Here is a 16,703-nt window from a genome sequence, read left to right as displayed (position 1 = left end):
AAACCATAAAACAGTAACATGTCAGAATGTGAGAATGCCTGTTAATTATTCTATTGCTAATAAACCTGGGTCAAAATGAGGGCATTTCTTTCCCAGATGTTTTTTCCTGTCCAACTAATTTACCTTTTAACATGTAACATAAATATATACATCATTCTAGTTTGCCATTAGGAAAAAATACATTAAAATATAGTGGAAGATGGGTTGAGTATATGTAATGAGATAAACAGCCAATATCCTTTGTTTGAGAATGTCAATACAAAAGCATTATTCTGATACACTATCCTAAAGAGAAACACATTGGAATACTGTGGATATATCGCCATACTTGGTGAAAGTGGGTTTAGCATATGTAATTAGATAAAAAACCAATATCCCTGTTCAGTCCTGGAGAGGTATTTGTTCCAAGTTTCATAATAGTTTGTAATTCAGCAATTTCTCTCTCTAGTCTGTTCTTGAAGTTCCTTTGCAGTAAAACAGCTACTTTGAGGTCACCCATTGAATGCTTTGGAAGGTTCCCTGTATGGAGGCCTGTTCCCCAAGAGCAGAGGCTCAGACCTCCAGCCCATGTCTGCAAAGTCCTTTGGATTATCCTTGATTGAGGCTAATTGAGAAACACTGTTCTTTCTCTCCCGCCCTCCCTCCCTTCCTTCTGTCGCTAGGGATCCTTCAGCCGCCAATCACTCACGGAATGGCAGCTACAGTGAGAGCTCTCTGGAGGTCCGCATGTGGCAGGACGAGGAGGAGATTTTGCAAGCCAACCGGCGGTGCCAGGACATGGAATACACGTAAGGAACAGCTGCCTGGATACCTTCAGTGGGGATTTCTGGGTGGATTCAGAGTGTTGAAGGCTTGGCACGCCAGCGGGCTTTCCACTGAGTTTTCTTGGCAACCCACATTTTCCAGAATTTTGAAGGAAGGGGCAGTTCGAGCATCAGGCATTTTGCTTCTCAGCTCTTAAAGGCAATGAGGAGAAGGCAATTTCGCCTACTTAACTGAGGGCTTCTGAAGAAGTTGCGTCTTTATTGGCTTAGAAATGAAGTGCCTTCTAAGGTACCAACAATCAGATGGAATTCTAGCAGGAGCTCCTTTGCATACAGGGCCTATTGTAAGCTCTTAGAGGATTGGCTGCATCAGGGTTGTGTGGCCTAATACGCAAAGGAGTTTCTGGTACAAAAAAAGCCCTGGGAACACTCATGCTGCCTCTTGTGAAGTCTCACTTCTGCTATATTTTTACGCATATGCGTTTTGACAGAATAAAGAATCTGCACGCTAAAATCATCGAGAAAGACGCCATGATCAAGGTCCTCCAGCAGCGGTCCAGAAAGGATCCCGGCAAGAGCGAGGCTGCCAGCTTGCGGCCTGCCCGCTCTGTCCCGTCGATCGCTGCAGCGGCTGGAACTCATTCCCGCCAGACCTCCCTCACGAGCACCCAGATGGCCGAGGAGAAGAAAGAAGACAGGACTTGGAAAGGCAGCATAGGTGAGCTTCGGTGTCAGTCAGTCGCCAGCAAAGAATATGGCATCCATGCTAGGGAATTGGGCTTGTAAACAGCACACGGGAAAAAGAGATGGGACCCATTCGTGTCTTTTAGCTTGGGTACAGGTTGTTGTTTTAAGCGTGTGAGTATATGAAGCTGTCTTTTACTGAATCAGACCTATAATATAATGGGTTCAATGCAAGGAGAAGGAGATGCGGTTGTAGTGATCATAGCTCTTTATTTGTTACAGCATAGGAAAGGCTGACTTGAAGAAGACGGCTTAACTGGAGCAGGGCAGTAGGGATTTGGATCCTATTGCCTATTGTTCCTGAGTCCCCAAGCTCCGACCCAAAGGCTCCAATGAGCTATGCAGGAACCTGGTTAATAGCAACATACACAACAAGACCCTTGGTCTATCAAAGTCAGTATTGCCTACTCAGGCTGGTAGTGGCTCTCCAGGGTCTCAGGTAGGGGTCTTCCACATCAGTTGCTACCTGATTGAACCCGGGACCTTCTGCATGCCAAGCAGATGCTCTGCCACTGAGCGATAGCCACACCCCTGTTGTTTGCTAGCAGTACTCACATGTTTAAATCACTGGTTTCCCCCGCAGTAGGCAGTCGATGAGGCTGCAGCCAAGGGAGTGTCTAGTGGGTGCAAATTACAGGGTGGAATTTCCTGTTTACCCCACTGCTGCCTATCCTTTCCCTCACAGTAGCAGATCTCAGCCATTCTATCTGCTTGATTCCCTGAGCAGCTGGAATGTTTGTGAACATTCTGTGGCATCACAAACTTGGTCAATATGTATATTTCAAAGGCTTCCCTGCCAGAAGTGCCATACAATATAGATGTGTGGGCTTGCTCCCCCCCTAGTCATTTTTTGCATATTCTATTTTTTTTGACCAAACTTTTTATTTTGCAATATATTGAGATAAATTCATCTCTACAAATTCAAATATATTTCTCCAATACATTACATATTTTCCTCCCCCCCCCCCCACTCTTATTCATGACCTCCGCCGGTACTTAAAACAAATTAAAAGCATATTAAAGGTAAATTCACACTTGTAAAATCTTTAAAAAGAAAAAAAAAATAATCATTCACTAACCTATTCTCTAATAATCACTTAACACTTATTAAACACAACGCTCATAGTTATTGATTCAGTTCCAGAGTTCCCCTATCTTAGTCTTATCTTAACTCTCATATATATATGTTTACCAAATAACCATGTTCTACTAATGCTTTTATCACAATATCACAATTCCTCTTTATCATTAAAAGTTCAATTAATGTTATCAAACACTACTAAATATCTTTTCACCATTATAAAATTTTTATACAAAAAGTGATTTTTCAATAACCTTTTCTCTATAATTCGCTTGGTATTCATTACGCACAAAACTCATAGTTATAAAATCAACTCCGGAATTCCAGCTATCTTATTCTTATCTTAACTCATATATGTATAATTACCATGTAACTATATCTTACTAACTAAATAATCACCATTCCTCTTTATCATTTAAAGTTCAGTTAATGTTGTCATAAAAGACTAAATGACTCTTCACCCTCCATTATATTTCCACGTAACTTTGGAATTTACTTCAGTCTTCTTTAAACTTCTCCAAATTATGTCATTTAAGATTCTAGTAAGTTTGTCCATTTCACTCCAGTTAAGAACCTTTAAGGCCCAGTCCAATTTTTCAGGTATTCTATCTTGCTTCCACATTTGCGCATACAGTGTTCTCCCAGCTGAAAGCAAATACCACAACAATGTTCTGTCTTGCTTCGGAAAGCTTTCCATTTGTAATCCCACCAGAAAGACATCTGGTGCTCTCCTAATATTATAATCCAAGATTTTCGAGATCTCCTGTTGAATCATTATCCAAAATTGTTTCACAACATCCCTGGGTAGTTTACGCTTTCTGGTAAGCTCTGAATTGACTCTGTATGCATCATCACATAAACGCTCCATCTCCTCCGGATCTTCTTCCAAAAATTCAGCTGTAATTGTGACAATATGAGTCTTCACATCCTCTTGTTCATTCTCAGGCACTCCCCTTAGCCGAATCATATTCTCCATCAACTTACAGTCTTGTAGTATTGCTTTTTCTTGCATTTTCTTAATGGTGGCATCTTGATCTCTAATTTTCACTTCTGTGTCAACAGTCTTTTTAGCTATTGCTTGAGACTCTTTCCTTAGGTCATCAATTTCCTTCTTAAATTCTTTCTTTACCTGATTCAGCACTGGAGTATATTTCCTTAGTTAATTTCTTCTCACTTCCAGTTATTAAATCACTCATTGCCTTCAATATTCTTCCTTCCATAGCATACAGTTGATCATAAACTTGTTTAGACATTTTACCCTCTCTCACTAAGGCAGCTGTTAACCTTGTAATTCTTGATTCCAACTTTTACTCAGACATTACTGATTGCCCATTACAAATAATGGGTTTTTAATTGGTATCTTCACTCCCCAATCTGATAGTTGCATTTAACAGAACAGAGCATGCCCTTTTCAACAAGCCTAAAAACGCCGTCCTCAAAGCTTCCTAGCTCAAGATATTAATTTTTAAAGTTCCAAGCCTCTCTTTTTAAAAAGTTTTCCTTTTACCCTCTAGGGCTTATTTTCCAATTTCAAGCACATAGTCCATGTTATTTAGCCCTTAGGGGATTGTTTATATAAATTTTGAATCCTTTTATAGTCCGCTTTCAAGTTATTTAGTGAAAATATTTTGGCCTTTCTGTAATTAGCCTCCAATGTTTCTCTATGGTTACTGACTCTTGCAAGTATCCGGATACTTGGATGCTCCTCTTCACTCCACACTTACTTCCTGACTCTCTAGCATTGAAGTCTCATAATGATTGCAGAAAACGTCACTTCCTGTTTTGAGGAGAGAGACTGCAGCTTTGTTATGACTGGGGTTTTTTTCCGAAGCCACAGGAATTCATAACAGCAAGTATTTTTCTGCACTTTTCTGCTTTCTTTTGAGTCCAAAAAACCCACTTCTACCCCCTTCCACTTCTCCTTGATTTTCCACTTTGAAAAATAGTTCTGGGTCCCAGATCTTCCCTTTTAACAAGCTTAAATTGAACCCAGAGTAGCAGATAAGGATCGTTACCTTATTAACGACGCCTATTCTCTCATTATCCCGTCCACTTTATCTCAGATGTTGTTATAGTCCATAGGAAGTTGAAGCCTTAGTGAGTTTATGTCAATTTAATGACTCCAAGGATTCTTTGTTGGCGATAGAATGCAATTCTTCATCGGGGGAATCTTCAAAGCCGAAAAAAAAACCCTCCTGGGATCTTTCGTCAGCCAAAGTGAATCCCCCTTGAAATAAACATGCATGCCGTAGACAATTTCCTTTACTGGAAAAAGTAGACAGTAGGCTTTATAAAGCCTTTTCTGTCCAAAAACAAAGATCCTGGTTTGCTCCACACAGGGAAACAGGTCAGCTCACCAAGCTTCAACCCCGGAAGTCCCATTTTTTGCATATTCTATAAGGGCTAAAGTGATCTTTTTTTCTCCCCATTGTATTCTGTTTTTTTTTAATGAGAATTGCTTGGAAGGAAAATACTCTTTAAAAACAAACAACCCCCCCCCCAGCAACGTCTTTCCTTTCAGATATAGTTTAACTCTTCATTGACCTTTAAATGAAATTGCTGAGCAGTCGGGTTAGAGCGGATAAAAGGAAGTACTTCTTCACCCAAAGGGGAATAATATATGGAATTCACTGCCACAGGAGGTGGCGGCAGCTGCAAGCATAGCCAGCTTCAAGAGGGGACTGGATAAACATATGGAGCAGAGGTCCATCAGTGGCTATTAGCCACAGCGTCTTGTTGGGACTCTCTATCTGGGGCAGTGATGGTCTGTATTCTTGTGCTTGGGGAGGGGCACAGTGTGAGGGCTTCTAGTGCCCTGGCCCCTCCTGATGGCACCTGGGGTTTTTGGCCATTGTATGACACAGAGTGTTGGACTGGATGGGCCATTGGCCTGATTCAATTTGGCTTCTCTTATGTTCTTACACGTGGAGTGGATTTAGTGAAACGGTACCAATCTAATAGGCTTGTGCCCCCTTGGGATTTTTTCTTCCAGGACTGCTCTTAGGCAAGGAGACCCAGGACCCTTCATCCGTACCTTCGCTGCCACCTCCTCCACCAGCTTTGTCATCAGCGACGTCCCCATGGCCAGTGACAGTGTGCCATTCTAAAACGGGGAGCAAAGACAGCAGCACGCAGACAGAGAAGGGGACGGAGCTTTTCTGGCCAAGCTCAGCTTCTTTCCCAGGCCGGGGGAAGTTTGGAAGCACCCCTGCTGGCAGCCCGGCTATGAGGCACATGGCAGCCAAGGGTGTCGGTGAGAGATTGGGTGAGCGATGATTCCAGCCATGTGGCCTTCAGATGTGGGTGGTGTGCAAAATCCAGAATTCTTGTTCCACATTTAAAAATAAAATAAATAAATTATGCCATCAAAAAAGCCATAATCTGCATCTGGAATAACAACAAATTAACAGAAAGTTGATGCAGAGTTGATGTTAATGAAATGTTTCTTTTCTGGAGGTTTTTTCTCCTCCTTTGGAAGTTTTTAAACAGAGACTGGATGGCCATCTGATAGCAATGCTGATCCTGTGAATTTAGGGGGAGGTGTGTGAATTTCCTGCATTATGCAAGGGGTTGGACTAGATGACCCTGGGGGAATACCTTTCAACTCTATGATTCTATATACCAGGGGAGGCCAAACTTGCTTAACGTAAGAGCCACATAGAATTAACTTCAGATCTTTGAGAGCCGCAAGACATGCTTGAGAGCCACAAGGAAGAAAGGAAGGAAGGGACAAAAATAGATGGGGGAGGGGGGAGAGAGGTGGAAAGAAAGCAGCTTTAACTTCAGTTGAATTCTCCAAGCTGCCAGCTGACTTGGCTTGGAGAAGTGATTTAAAGAGAGAAATACCTTTTCCAAGCCAGCCAATAAGACAGTGAGGGCTTTTATTATTTATTTCTGTCAATTTATAGTCCACCCTTGCCCATGGTGGGCTCATGAGAGCTGCACAATATGTGTGAAAGAGCTACATATGGCTCCCGAGCCACAGTTTGGCCACCTCTGTGCAGAGGTGCCAGAGTAACAGTACATGAAATTTAAAAACTTAGTTTTACAATTTAAATGTCAGTGGGCTTAAATTTAAATAACATTTGTTTCGGTGGCAGCTGCCTCCTTAGTGTTTCTTTTATTTTCTCTCACCCCTCTTTCCCAGTGTATATTTTTTTTGTGGGGGGAGTATTTGTGTGTGTGTGTGTGCATGCGCATACGTGCTTGGAAGTCATGGTTGACTTCTGGTGACCCCTAGTGAGGCTTGGACATCTCAGAGAGGTGGCTTGTTATTGCCAGCCTCTGCGTCCCAGCTCTGGTGTTCTAAGGAGGTCTCCCATCCAGGTACTTGCTTAGCTTCTGAGATCTGACAAGATTGGGTTTGCCTGGGATATCCAGGTCTTCCTTCCTTCCCCTCTTTCTCCCCGCCCTCTCCCTCCCTCCCTCCTCCCTCTCCCCCCTCTCCCCCCCTCTCCCTCCCTCCCTTCCTTCCTTCCTTCCTTCCTTCCTTCCTTCCTTCCTTCCTTCCTTCCTTCCTTCCTTCCTTCCTTCCTTCCTTCCTTCCTTCCTTCCTTCCAATTTATACCCTGCTCTCCCCACCGAAGCAGGCTCAGGGTGGCTTCTTCCCTGTGCTTGGGTTTCCTCAGTGTATGTGGCTCCACCTCCTGTGGCAGCCATTTTGTTGTTGCACCTAACACCCTGTGTCTGAATTCCAAAGGGGCCCCAGGCTTGAAAAGGCTGGGAGGCCCTGTGTTATACCTGATGCTGTTTTATAGGGTGCCCAAGAGCTGTTCTGCATGCATTTCAGTCAGGAAGATTTTGCTGACATCTTAAGATCTTCTCTGTGCTTTCCCCCACAGAGCACTCTCCCAGCCATGGGAAGCTACCTGAGAGCAAAGGAAGGCTGAGCAGTCTGCTCCACAAGCCTGAATTCCCGGATCCAGACATGGTGGAAGTCCTCATCTAAAGTGGCAACACCTTCCTTCACTTCATATGCCAAGTGCGCATAACTCCCAGGAGGGTCTCGTTGTTGGTTTTGTGCAAACCTTGAGAACTTTGGGAAAAAAACAAATGAAAGCTAGACCAACCAAGATGAAACCTGGAAGGAAACCACTGGGCAAACCTGACATTGTCCTTGCAAAGGAGAAGGCGTGTGAGAGATCGGAAAGATAAGTGGACATTTAGACTATCTGCTACAGACAATCAAAAGAGCGCTGGCCACAGAGATGTGGATGAAGAAGGTAACGGCAGCAATCCAATGGAAGCTACATTTTCTGTTGCGAAGAAGACCTCTTTGTCCCTCGCAGATCTTTAAAAGGTGCAGTCAGCATGCAAGTTACAGTTCTGCAACCACCACTGCTGTTGGCTAATGAGAGCTGCTACATTCCCTGTGTGATATTTCTTGTACCGCATACACATCTGGGATGAGGGAGCAGGACTTCCAGTTATTAAAGTTTTAGATATTATCTATGGGTTTCTTTTTTCTCTCTCTTTTCACTTACCTTAGTCCATTGGTAGCCTCTGTATCCGAATACATTCATACAGTAATGGGGAGGGGAACAACAAAGCATCTTTCCCTATAGTTCTCACCTTGCTTTTAATATTTATTAAGCAACGATGGTTTGCTAGGTTCCCCTGTGAACACAGAAGCAGCACAGCCTGTTCTGAGAGAGCTTAGAACTGGATTGCCCTAGCAGGGTTGGCCTTCTCCCTTTCTCACAATACGAGAACTCGTGGACCTTCAATGAAATTGCTGAGCAGCTGGGCTAGAACTGATAAAAGGAAGTACTTCTTCACCCAAAGGGTGATTAACACATGGAATTCACTGCCACAGGAGGTGATGGCGGCTACGAGCACAGACAAGAGGGAATTGTATAAGCATATGGAGCAGAGGTCTAGCAGTGGCTATTAGCAACAATTATTGTTGCAATTCTCTGTCCATCAGCTTATCATTGGAACTCTATGTCTGGGGCAGTGATGCTCTGTAGTCTTGGTGCTTGGAGGGACACAGTGGGAGAGCTTCTAGTGTCCTGGCCCCACCGGTGGACCTCCTGATGGCACTTGGCTTTTTTGGCCACTGTGCGACACAGAGTGTTGGACTGCATGGACCATTGGCCTGATCCAACATGGCTTCTCTTATGTTCTTATGTTTTATCAGCGTATGTTGAGGTAGGGCCAGGACTTTTTTTGAGCAGGAACCCACTGGAACGGAGTTCCGGCTGGCTTGGTGTTGGGGGTGTGGCCTAAGATGCAAAGGAGTTCCTGCTGGGCTTTTTCTACAAAAAGGGCCCTGCAGGAAATAATGATAGGGAGTTCTTGCTGGCCTTTTTCTACAAAAAAAGCCCTGGCAGCTGTAGGGCCCAGAGTTTCCAGCAGGGCCCAATGCCACAGAGCCCTCCCCCCCCTCCCCAACCACATGATGCCCAGGAGGGATGTGCTGGTGGTTTACAATGACGGCACAGTGGTGGTGTTCCACACACTACCCAGTTCCATCAGGAGAAGGACATATGGCCAGTAAGAAGGCCACATAGGCAGGTAAGATGTGGGTGGGCTGGAAAGAAGGCATGAGGGGGGGTCTCAGTGGGGGTTAGAGAGGGGACCCTCGGGCACTTTGCCTGGAACCCCAAAAAATGTGGAACTGGTTCTGCATCCTGTTTCTATATCTATTACGGGTCAAGTCTTACTGCCCTGCTTCTGAAAGGTTAACCGGAATTAAAAATCGCAGCAATTCATCATGACTTAAATTTGTGTAGGTTCTTTTCACCAGAAGTATAAAATGGTCTACCCGGCTGATGGGTGCATATGAAGCTGTCTAGTGCTGTTGGACAATAGGGGAGGGGCGTGGCTCAGTGGGGGAGCATCTGCCTGGCATGCAGAAGGTCCCAAGTTCAATCCCCGGCATCTCCAGTTAAAGGATCAGGTGGTACCTAATGGGAAAGTTCTCTGCCTGAGACCTTGGGGAGCTGCCTCCATTTTATCCTCACAAAAACCCTGTGTGGTATGATTAGGCTGAGAGTATGTGACTGGCCCAGGGTTCCCCAGTGAGCTTCCATGGCAGAGTGCAGATCCAAACCTGAGTCTCCCAGATCCCAGCCCAACACTCTAACCACTACACCACACTGACTATAAAGGAATGGAAGGGAGGGTACCACACCGGTTGCCAGTTCCAGGTTGGGAAATACCCGAAGATTTGGGGGTGGAGCCTGAGGAGGGTGGGGCTTGGGGAGGGGCCTCAATGGGGTATAATGCCACAGAGTCGACCCTCCAAAGCAGCCATTTTCTCCAGGGAACTGACCTTGGTCATCTGGAGATCAGATGTAATAGCAGGAGTTTTCCAGGTACCACCTGAAGTTGGCAATCCTAAATTAATTTGGTCTTATTTTTTTTACTAAAGGAAAAAATATTTGCTATGTTTTTCTTCCTCAGGCAATAACATTTCATGGGCTGACGCATCCTCAATGCAGGAATATGTAGAAACAGTGTAGGTACAGTGATTTGATTCAAACGTTGGACTAAGATTGGGGAGAGTCCAGTTCAAATCCCCATTCTGGAGTTTGGCAGTCTTACTGGATGATCTTGGACCAGTGGCTCTCTGTCAACATAACCTACTTTATAGTGTTGTGAGAATAAAATGGGAACAGAAGAACCCTGTATTGTTACTCCACTAAATTCCTTGGAAGAAGAGTGGTTAAAATGTGAGAACAATCTAGCATGACACTATGCAAATACAATGAATATATATATATATGAACATATGAAGCTGCCTTATGGAGAGCCGGTTTGGTGTAGTGGTTAAGTGTGCGGACTCTTATCTGGGAGAACCGGGTTTGATTCCCCACTCCTCCACTTGCACCTGCTGGAATGGCCTTGGGTCAGCCATAGCTCTGGCAGAGGTTGTCCTTGAAAGGGCAGCTGCTGTGAGAGCCCTCTCAGCCCCACCCACCTCACAGGGTGTCTGTTGTGGGGGAGGAAGGTAAAGGAGATTGTGAGCCGCTCTGAGACTCTTCGGAGTGGAGGGCGGGATATAAATCCAATATCTTCTTCTATCTTCTTATACTGAATCAGACCCTCGGTCCATCAAAGTCAGTATTGTCTACTCATTAGGGTTTGTAGAATCTTTCGGGATCAAGTGCCGTGTTCTACTGGAGAAAGTTTTCCTTCCAGACGTTTCGTTCTCAGCTGCGGAGAACATCCTCAGTGGCGTTGCAGCCGGAGCAGGCGCTCAGACCTTCTTGGCTGCTGTGCATTGAGTGGGGCCAGGGCTGCACGGCACTTGATCCCGAAAGATTCTACAAACCCTAATGATGTTACCAGCCGTGAAAACCTGAAATCTTTGATTGTCTACTCAGACTGGCAGCGGCTCTCCAGGATCTTAAGCTAAGGTTTTTCATGCCTACATGCCTGGATCCTTTTTAGATGGAGATGTTGGGGATTGAACCTGGGACCTTCTGCTTACCCAAGCAAATGCTCTACCACTGAGCCACTGTCCCTCCAATGGATGGTTGCCAGCCTCCAGGTAGGACCTGGAGATCACTCAGAATTTCAGTTTTCCAGAAAAAGTACTGGGTGGTTTTAGAGAAGCAAGATCCAATATGGCTCTGATGCAGATGATTTCCCAGTTTTCTCACAATGAAAAGTGGAACATATGTGTGTCTCTCAAAGATGAACGATCAGGCCAGTCAAGTGACATTTGGCATGTCTCCCTAACTGAGGTAATTCCTTTGTTGACCAGCGGATAGAAGTGATCTTTATAAAAACTTACTCCAAACACATGGTTCTGATTAGAAAACCATCAAATGCTGTTGGTTTGGGGCCCAAACAAACATTAACTTCACCCGAGACTTGTTTGTCTTTAATTCCAAAAACTAATTTTTAAAGACTTACTGCCAGAAAATCGGAAGTGTGGCGAGAAGAGAGTGGGAAAGAGCGGGAGAAGCCAGGCCTTTCTGGCCTTCGAGGGTTGTAGGTCCCATCAACACAGCTGCTCGTTTATGTTCAGTTCATCCTTGCTTATGCGCAGACACAAAATCCCGTGGAACTGCACATTTTAAAAAAGTATTTATTTGAGCCTTTCACAAACATATCTTTTAAATACACACCACTGATCTTTGTTCACTCATATCTCTTCCTCCTCCTCCATGGCATACCTTAAAGCAGGAGTGGCCAACGGTAGCTCTCCAGATGTTTTTTTGCCTACAATTCCCATCAGCCCCAGCCAGCATGGCCAATTGCTGGGGCTGATGGGAGTTGTAGGCAAAAAAAACATCTGGAGAGCTACCGCTGGCCACCCCTGCCTTAAAGCAATGTGGTAGGTGCATCCACAAAATGGCTGCCACAGGAGGTGGAGCCCCCCACAAAATGGCTTTTCAGGCACACAGTGAAGATCCTTGTGCTGTCGTGGCAGCTGATGCCAAAGTGACATTTTAAAAAATCTGCAGACCCAATCAAATCTCAAACAGCCAATCAGAAATTCTAAAAGTTAGTGTTTACTGTTTTATATTGTTAGATTTAAAGGCTTTTTAACCACTGTATGTTTTTATAAAATGTTGTTAGCCGCCCTGAGCCTGCCGAGGTGGGGAGGGCGGGATAGAAATAAAAATTATTATATTATTAATTATTAAAAATGCTTAGTGAGTGCCAGAAATGGTGTCAACAGTGCCACAGTTCCCACTAGCACCCCATTGGGGATACCTGTGTGAAACATATACTAATACTGGCTGAGGATGGTGGAGTAGGGCTGCCAGAATCAGGTTTGAAAACTGGAGATTTGGGATTGGAGTCTGGGGAGGACACGGGCCTCAGTGGGGTAGGATTCCGTAGAGTCCACCCCCACCACCGTCAAAGCCTCCATTTTCTCCAGAGGAACTGATCTCTGTAACTCCTCAAGGGGGAAATCCTATAGTTTGGATATCAGTTGTAATTTCAGGAGGCTGCCAAGCCCCACCAGAAGCTACCTTAAACCTGCTGTGATGCTCATCTGCTTTTGGAAAAGCAATGTAGGCACAACATCCCTATGTGGAAGCAGCCAGAGAGAGTTTTCCCATCATAGAGACTTCCCAGTAAGAGAATGCTTCCGTTGTAGGGTTGCCAGGCAACCAGCAGGGGATGGAGGGACTTACCAAGAGAAGGAGGGAGGCCCAGTCAACGTTGCAGTGACATGTCTAAATAATTTCTTATGTGACCTGGAAGTGACATCATCGTGCAGCCTCGTTGGGGTGATGCGCTGGTATCTGGGCAAAAATTACATGGTAAATTTGCCTTTTATCATAAAGTTTTTGCTCAAATACCAGAACATTGCCTCAACATCACCTGTAATGACATCATTTCTGGGTAACGTAGGAAGTGATGTAGATGCATTGCTGCAATGTTGAGTGGACCTCCTCTTTTTCCGGGTAAGTCGTTCTCCCCTGTCCCCCGTTGATCGACAGCGGGCGATGGGGCCTGGCAGTGGGAGACCCCGCCTCCACTGGGGTGTGTGTCTGGCAACCCTGTTCCCTTGTGGATTTTCTGCTTCACATATGGTGGTGAAAACACTGGGTGTGACCCAAAAGCCTGCACTTCCTGGTTAATGCCTCATTACTTGGAGCCTTAAACCATGTGAAGCTTGGGCTGAGATTGTCAATTCTGGCTAAGGCCAGCAGAAACAGCACTGCTGCCACCGCATCCTAATGCAATGTGCAAGAAACTGCCCAGAAGTCTGCATTTTCTGCTTTTGCGGAGGATTTTTTGTTTGTTTGTGCCCAGTCCTGTCATGATAAGGTGAGGGGTCAAGATGGAAGCTGCCTTTGGGATTTACTATTCTGAGCCAAAAGACCATGAGAAAGAAGCCTCCCTCTTGCAGCCTGCATTCCAGTTAGTGGGTTTGAGAAAGTTTCCCCCCCTCCCTCCCTCTGGAATTTCCCAGGCAGGACCTGAGTCAGTGGCTGGAGAGATGAATAGGAGGTTTGACTGGCCTTGCCAAGACATGCAACCATAGATGGAAAAACCACCCCAAAAGGGGGCAGGTCTGTTTCTCTTGTGCCTTGAAAGCTTGTTCCTCACTTCCCTGCTTGTCAACACACTGAGCATTCAAAACCATAATTTTTCTTGGTGGTGATCCTCAGCCTTCTTCCATGGAAGCAACTTCCATTGAAATATGCGGCAACTTGCTTCTTAGAAAATGGCCCTGCTCCAATCGGTGGCTCTGGCAGCAGGACACGTTTCCTCCCATAAAAATCTTATGTTTGCCAGCTCCCAAGTTTGGAAAGTTCTGGAGATTGTGAGGAAGAGCCTGGGAAATGATGTAAAGTGAGATATATAATGCTGTCCAAAGCAGCCATTTTCTTCAGGGGAACTGATTTCTGTAGCCTGGAGATCAACTGTAATTTTAGGAGGTATCCATGCCTCAGACTGGTGCTGCAGCCATTCAAAGTTCAGCACATTAGTTTAGGGTTGCCAAGTCTCTCTGCCGCTGCAACAGGGGACTGTTCTTTCTTGCATGCTTTGCACATGTGGAGCGATGACACCTCCCGGAAGGGATGTTATCATGCCGGGGACACTCTAGGACTGGTAGTAAAACTATGGTACCATAGAGTTTTACTGCTAGTCCTAGAATGTTCCTGAGTGACCCCCCCAGTGCGATAACATCACTTCCAGGTGATGTCATTGCACCGGGGATGGCGCACAGTGATAAAGCTCTTCAGGGGTGGGTATCCCTCCCGCAGCCTGCTGCTTGCTGGCGGGTTGGGGTCCTCCAGACTGGGTGATCCCCTGCCCCTGGCGGGAACTTGGCAACCCTACATCAGTTGCAGGGCTTTTTTTGTAGCAGGAACTACTTTGCATATTAGGCCAATGTAGCCAATCCTCCTGGAGTTTACAGTAAGCCCTCTAAGCTCTTGGAGGATTGGCTACATCCGGGGTGTGTGGCCTAATATGCAAAGGAATGCCTGCTACAAAAAAAAAAAAAGCCCTGATCAGTTGCATGTGCAGATCTCCCTTGCAGGACTGGAGGATTCGTAATGAAGATCACAGCAACATCTCCCATGACAATTTTTGCTGAAGATATATCAACAATTGCTCCATAGTAGCTCTGGGGGCTGGCCCCCCTCAGGACTCTTCCTTTAAAAGTTTCGTTTCCTTTTTAAAATAACAGCCCCTTTCACTACTTCAAATAACAGCGGAATTGTCAGATTGCCCGTTAAGTAGTAAACCAGTCTTCTGGCAATGGATGTGCGAGTGTAAGAAAGCTTCACCTGTGATGCCTAAGGATACTTTCCTTACTACAGCGCTCTCCCTTCTCAATACAGATGGTAAACAGTTTCAGCATAATCCATCTCTCCTTACACATACTCATATGGGAAAAAAAAGACCCTCCTAGCTCAGAGAATTAATTTGTCACCCAAAATACTGCCACATTGGGCAGCCTGTTTCCTTTCAAACTTCATGTGAGGCTTACAGGCTTAACTGCTTCCCCGTATATACACTGCTTTCTAGAGTTCGAAACAAGCACACAGGTCTAGCTTGAAATGTACGAGAAATTGTTTCTTTTTGCAGTATGTGAAAACATTCCGACAAGAAATCTCCGTTGCCTAACATCTGAAAGGGGACACGTAGACAAGCATGTCTGTTTATCAATGGCTTTGCCACTTTTGACCGGCAGGGTCTCAGGTAGAGGTCTTGCATGTCACCTGACAGGGCTTTTTTTGTAGGAACTCCTTTGCATATTAGAGCCTGGAGCTTACAATAGGCCTTGTACTAAAAGCTCTGTAAGCTCTTGGAGGATTGGCTACCTCAAGAGTGTGTGGCCTAATATGCAAAGGAGTTTCTGCTACAAAAAAAGCCCTATGTGATGTCTCTTATTAGACTCAGACTTCAGAAGGGCTTATAGAGCCAGGGAGATAGAGTGCTTCCACATTCTAATTTTTATTGTTTATATGGTCATATTGCTTTGGAGCAGCGTTTCCTTCACATGCTTTGCTGCCTCTAGTGGAGGATTGGATATTGCACTGCTGTAAGTCTGGCATATTATCCTGCAGTTTTAAAGGGAAGGGAGATATGCTGGACACAAATCAATGTAATATAAAATCAACCACTAGAGGCAGCAAAGCACATGCAGAAAATAAGGAAAAACTTTGAAGCAAGAGGGACACACGAGTGATGAAAATGAGAATGTGGAAGAGCCTAGAGATAGATCCGGCCCCTGTGTATCCTTCCTTTCCACTTTCTCTGGCACTGTGCCTTTGATGTGTAGATTGCCACTCTCAGGGACTCCTTTTTTCTTTCTGGCTGACACCTTCTCAGACTCTTCTCCATCTTTCCATTGTGACATCAAGATGTGCTCTCCTGCGTCTCTCCATCCCAGTTAGCTTAGAATGCTACCTCTAGCCAATCCTCAACAGGAGTTCCTTAAAATAAAAGGTTTGTGTTCGTTTACTAAGAAAGAAAGGCTCCATGGGAATTTAAGCAGCACACAAATGTAATTCTGCTGTGTTAGATACGCACTATGCAACACCAACTACCTTATTCTTTCAGCCAGAGATTCTGGGGATTGAATTTATCTGCGTGTAGTGGGGAGGTATTTGTGCGTGTCTGTATGCAGGGCTTTTTTTGAGCAGGAACGCACAGGAACACAGTTCCGGCTGGCTTGGTGTCAGGGTGTGTGGCCTAATATGCAAATGAATTCCTGCTGGGCTTTTTCTATTAAAAAGCTCTATGTGAAACAATAGTGACATCAGGGGGTGTGGCCTAATATGACAAATGAGTTCCTGCTGGACTTTTTCTACCAAAAAAGCCTTGTATGTATATTTGTGTGTGTGTGCGCATGCATACATGCCTGGAAGTCATGGCAACCCCTAGTGGAGTTTGGACATTTCAGAGAGGTGATTTGCTATTGCCTGCCTTTGTGTCCCAGCCCTGGTATTCCTTGGAGGTCTCCCATCCAAGTATTTGCCAGGGTCGGCCTTGCTTGACTTCCAAGATCTGATGAGATAGTCAGGGCCTGGGAAGTGAACTTAGGAACTTCTGTCTGCCACTGAAACACAGCCCAATTCAGCTCCATCCACCTATGCCAACAAACACTACAGCATCAGAACATTGTGTGTGTGCTCTCCATGAGGACAGGAGTCCCTCTCCCCTGTGGTCGCATTTATTTTAGG

The 16,703-nt window shown here is 45.1% G+C and overlaps 1 protein-coding gene across 1 annotated transcript in view; it reads left to right on the top strand.

Moving 5' to 3' along the window:
• The window catches only part of AMOTL1 (angiomotin like 1), an 88,992-nt gene extending 80,956 nt beyond the window's left edge, over positions 1–8,036 (top strand). Inside the window, exons 11-14 of the mRNA XM_060234924.1 lie at positions 663–788; positions 1,256–1,482; positions 5,582–5,854; positions 7,431–8,036. Of these exons, the coding sequence (XP_060090907.1) occupies positions 663–788; positions 1,256–1,482; positions 5,582–5,854; positions 7,431–7,537 (733 nt within the window). The 3' untranslated portion in view covers positions 7,538–8,036. The remainder of the gene's footprint in view (positions 1–662; positions 789–1,255; positions 1,483–5,581; positions 5,855–7,430) is intronic.
• The last annotated feature ends 8,667 nt before the right edge of the window (positions 8,037–16,703 follow it).

Source organism: Heteronotia binoei, chromosome 3 (genome assembly GCF_032191835.1).
Source record: "Heteronotia binoei isolate CCM8104 ecotype False Entrance Well chromosome 3, APGP_CSIRO_Hbin_v1, whole genome shotgun sequence".
Lineage (NCBI taxonomy): Eukaryota > Metazoa > Chordata > Lepidosauria > Squamata > Gekkonidae > Heteronotia > Heteronotia binoei.
Note: the sequence above shows the minus strand (reverse complement) of the source record. Positions and strands in the feature narration are given on the sequence as shown.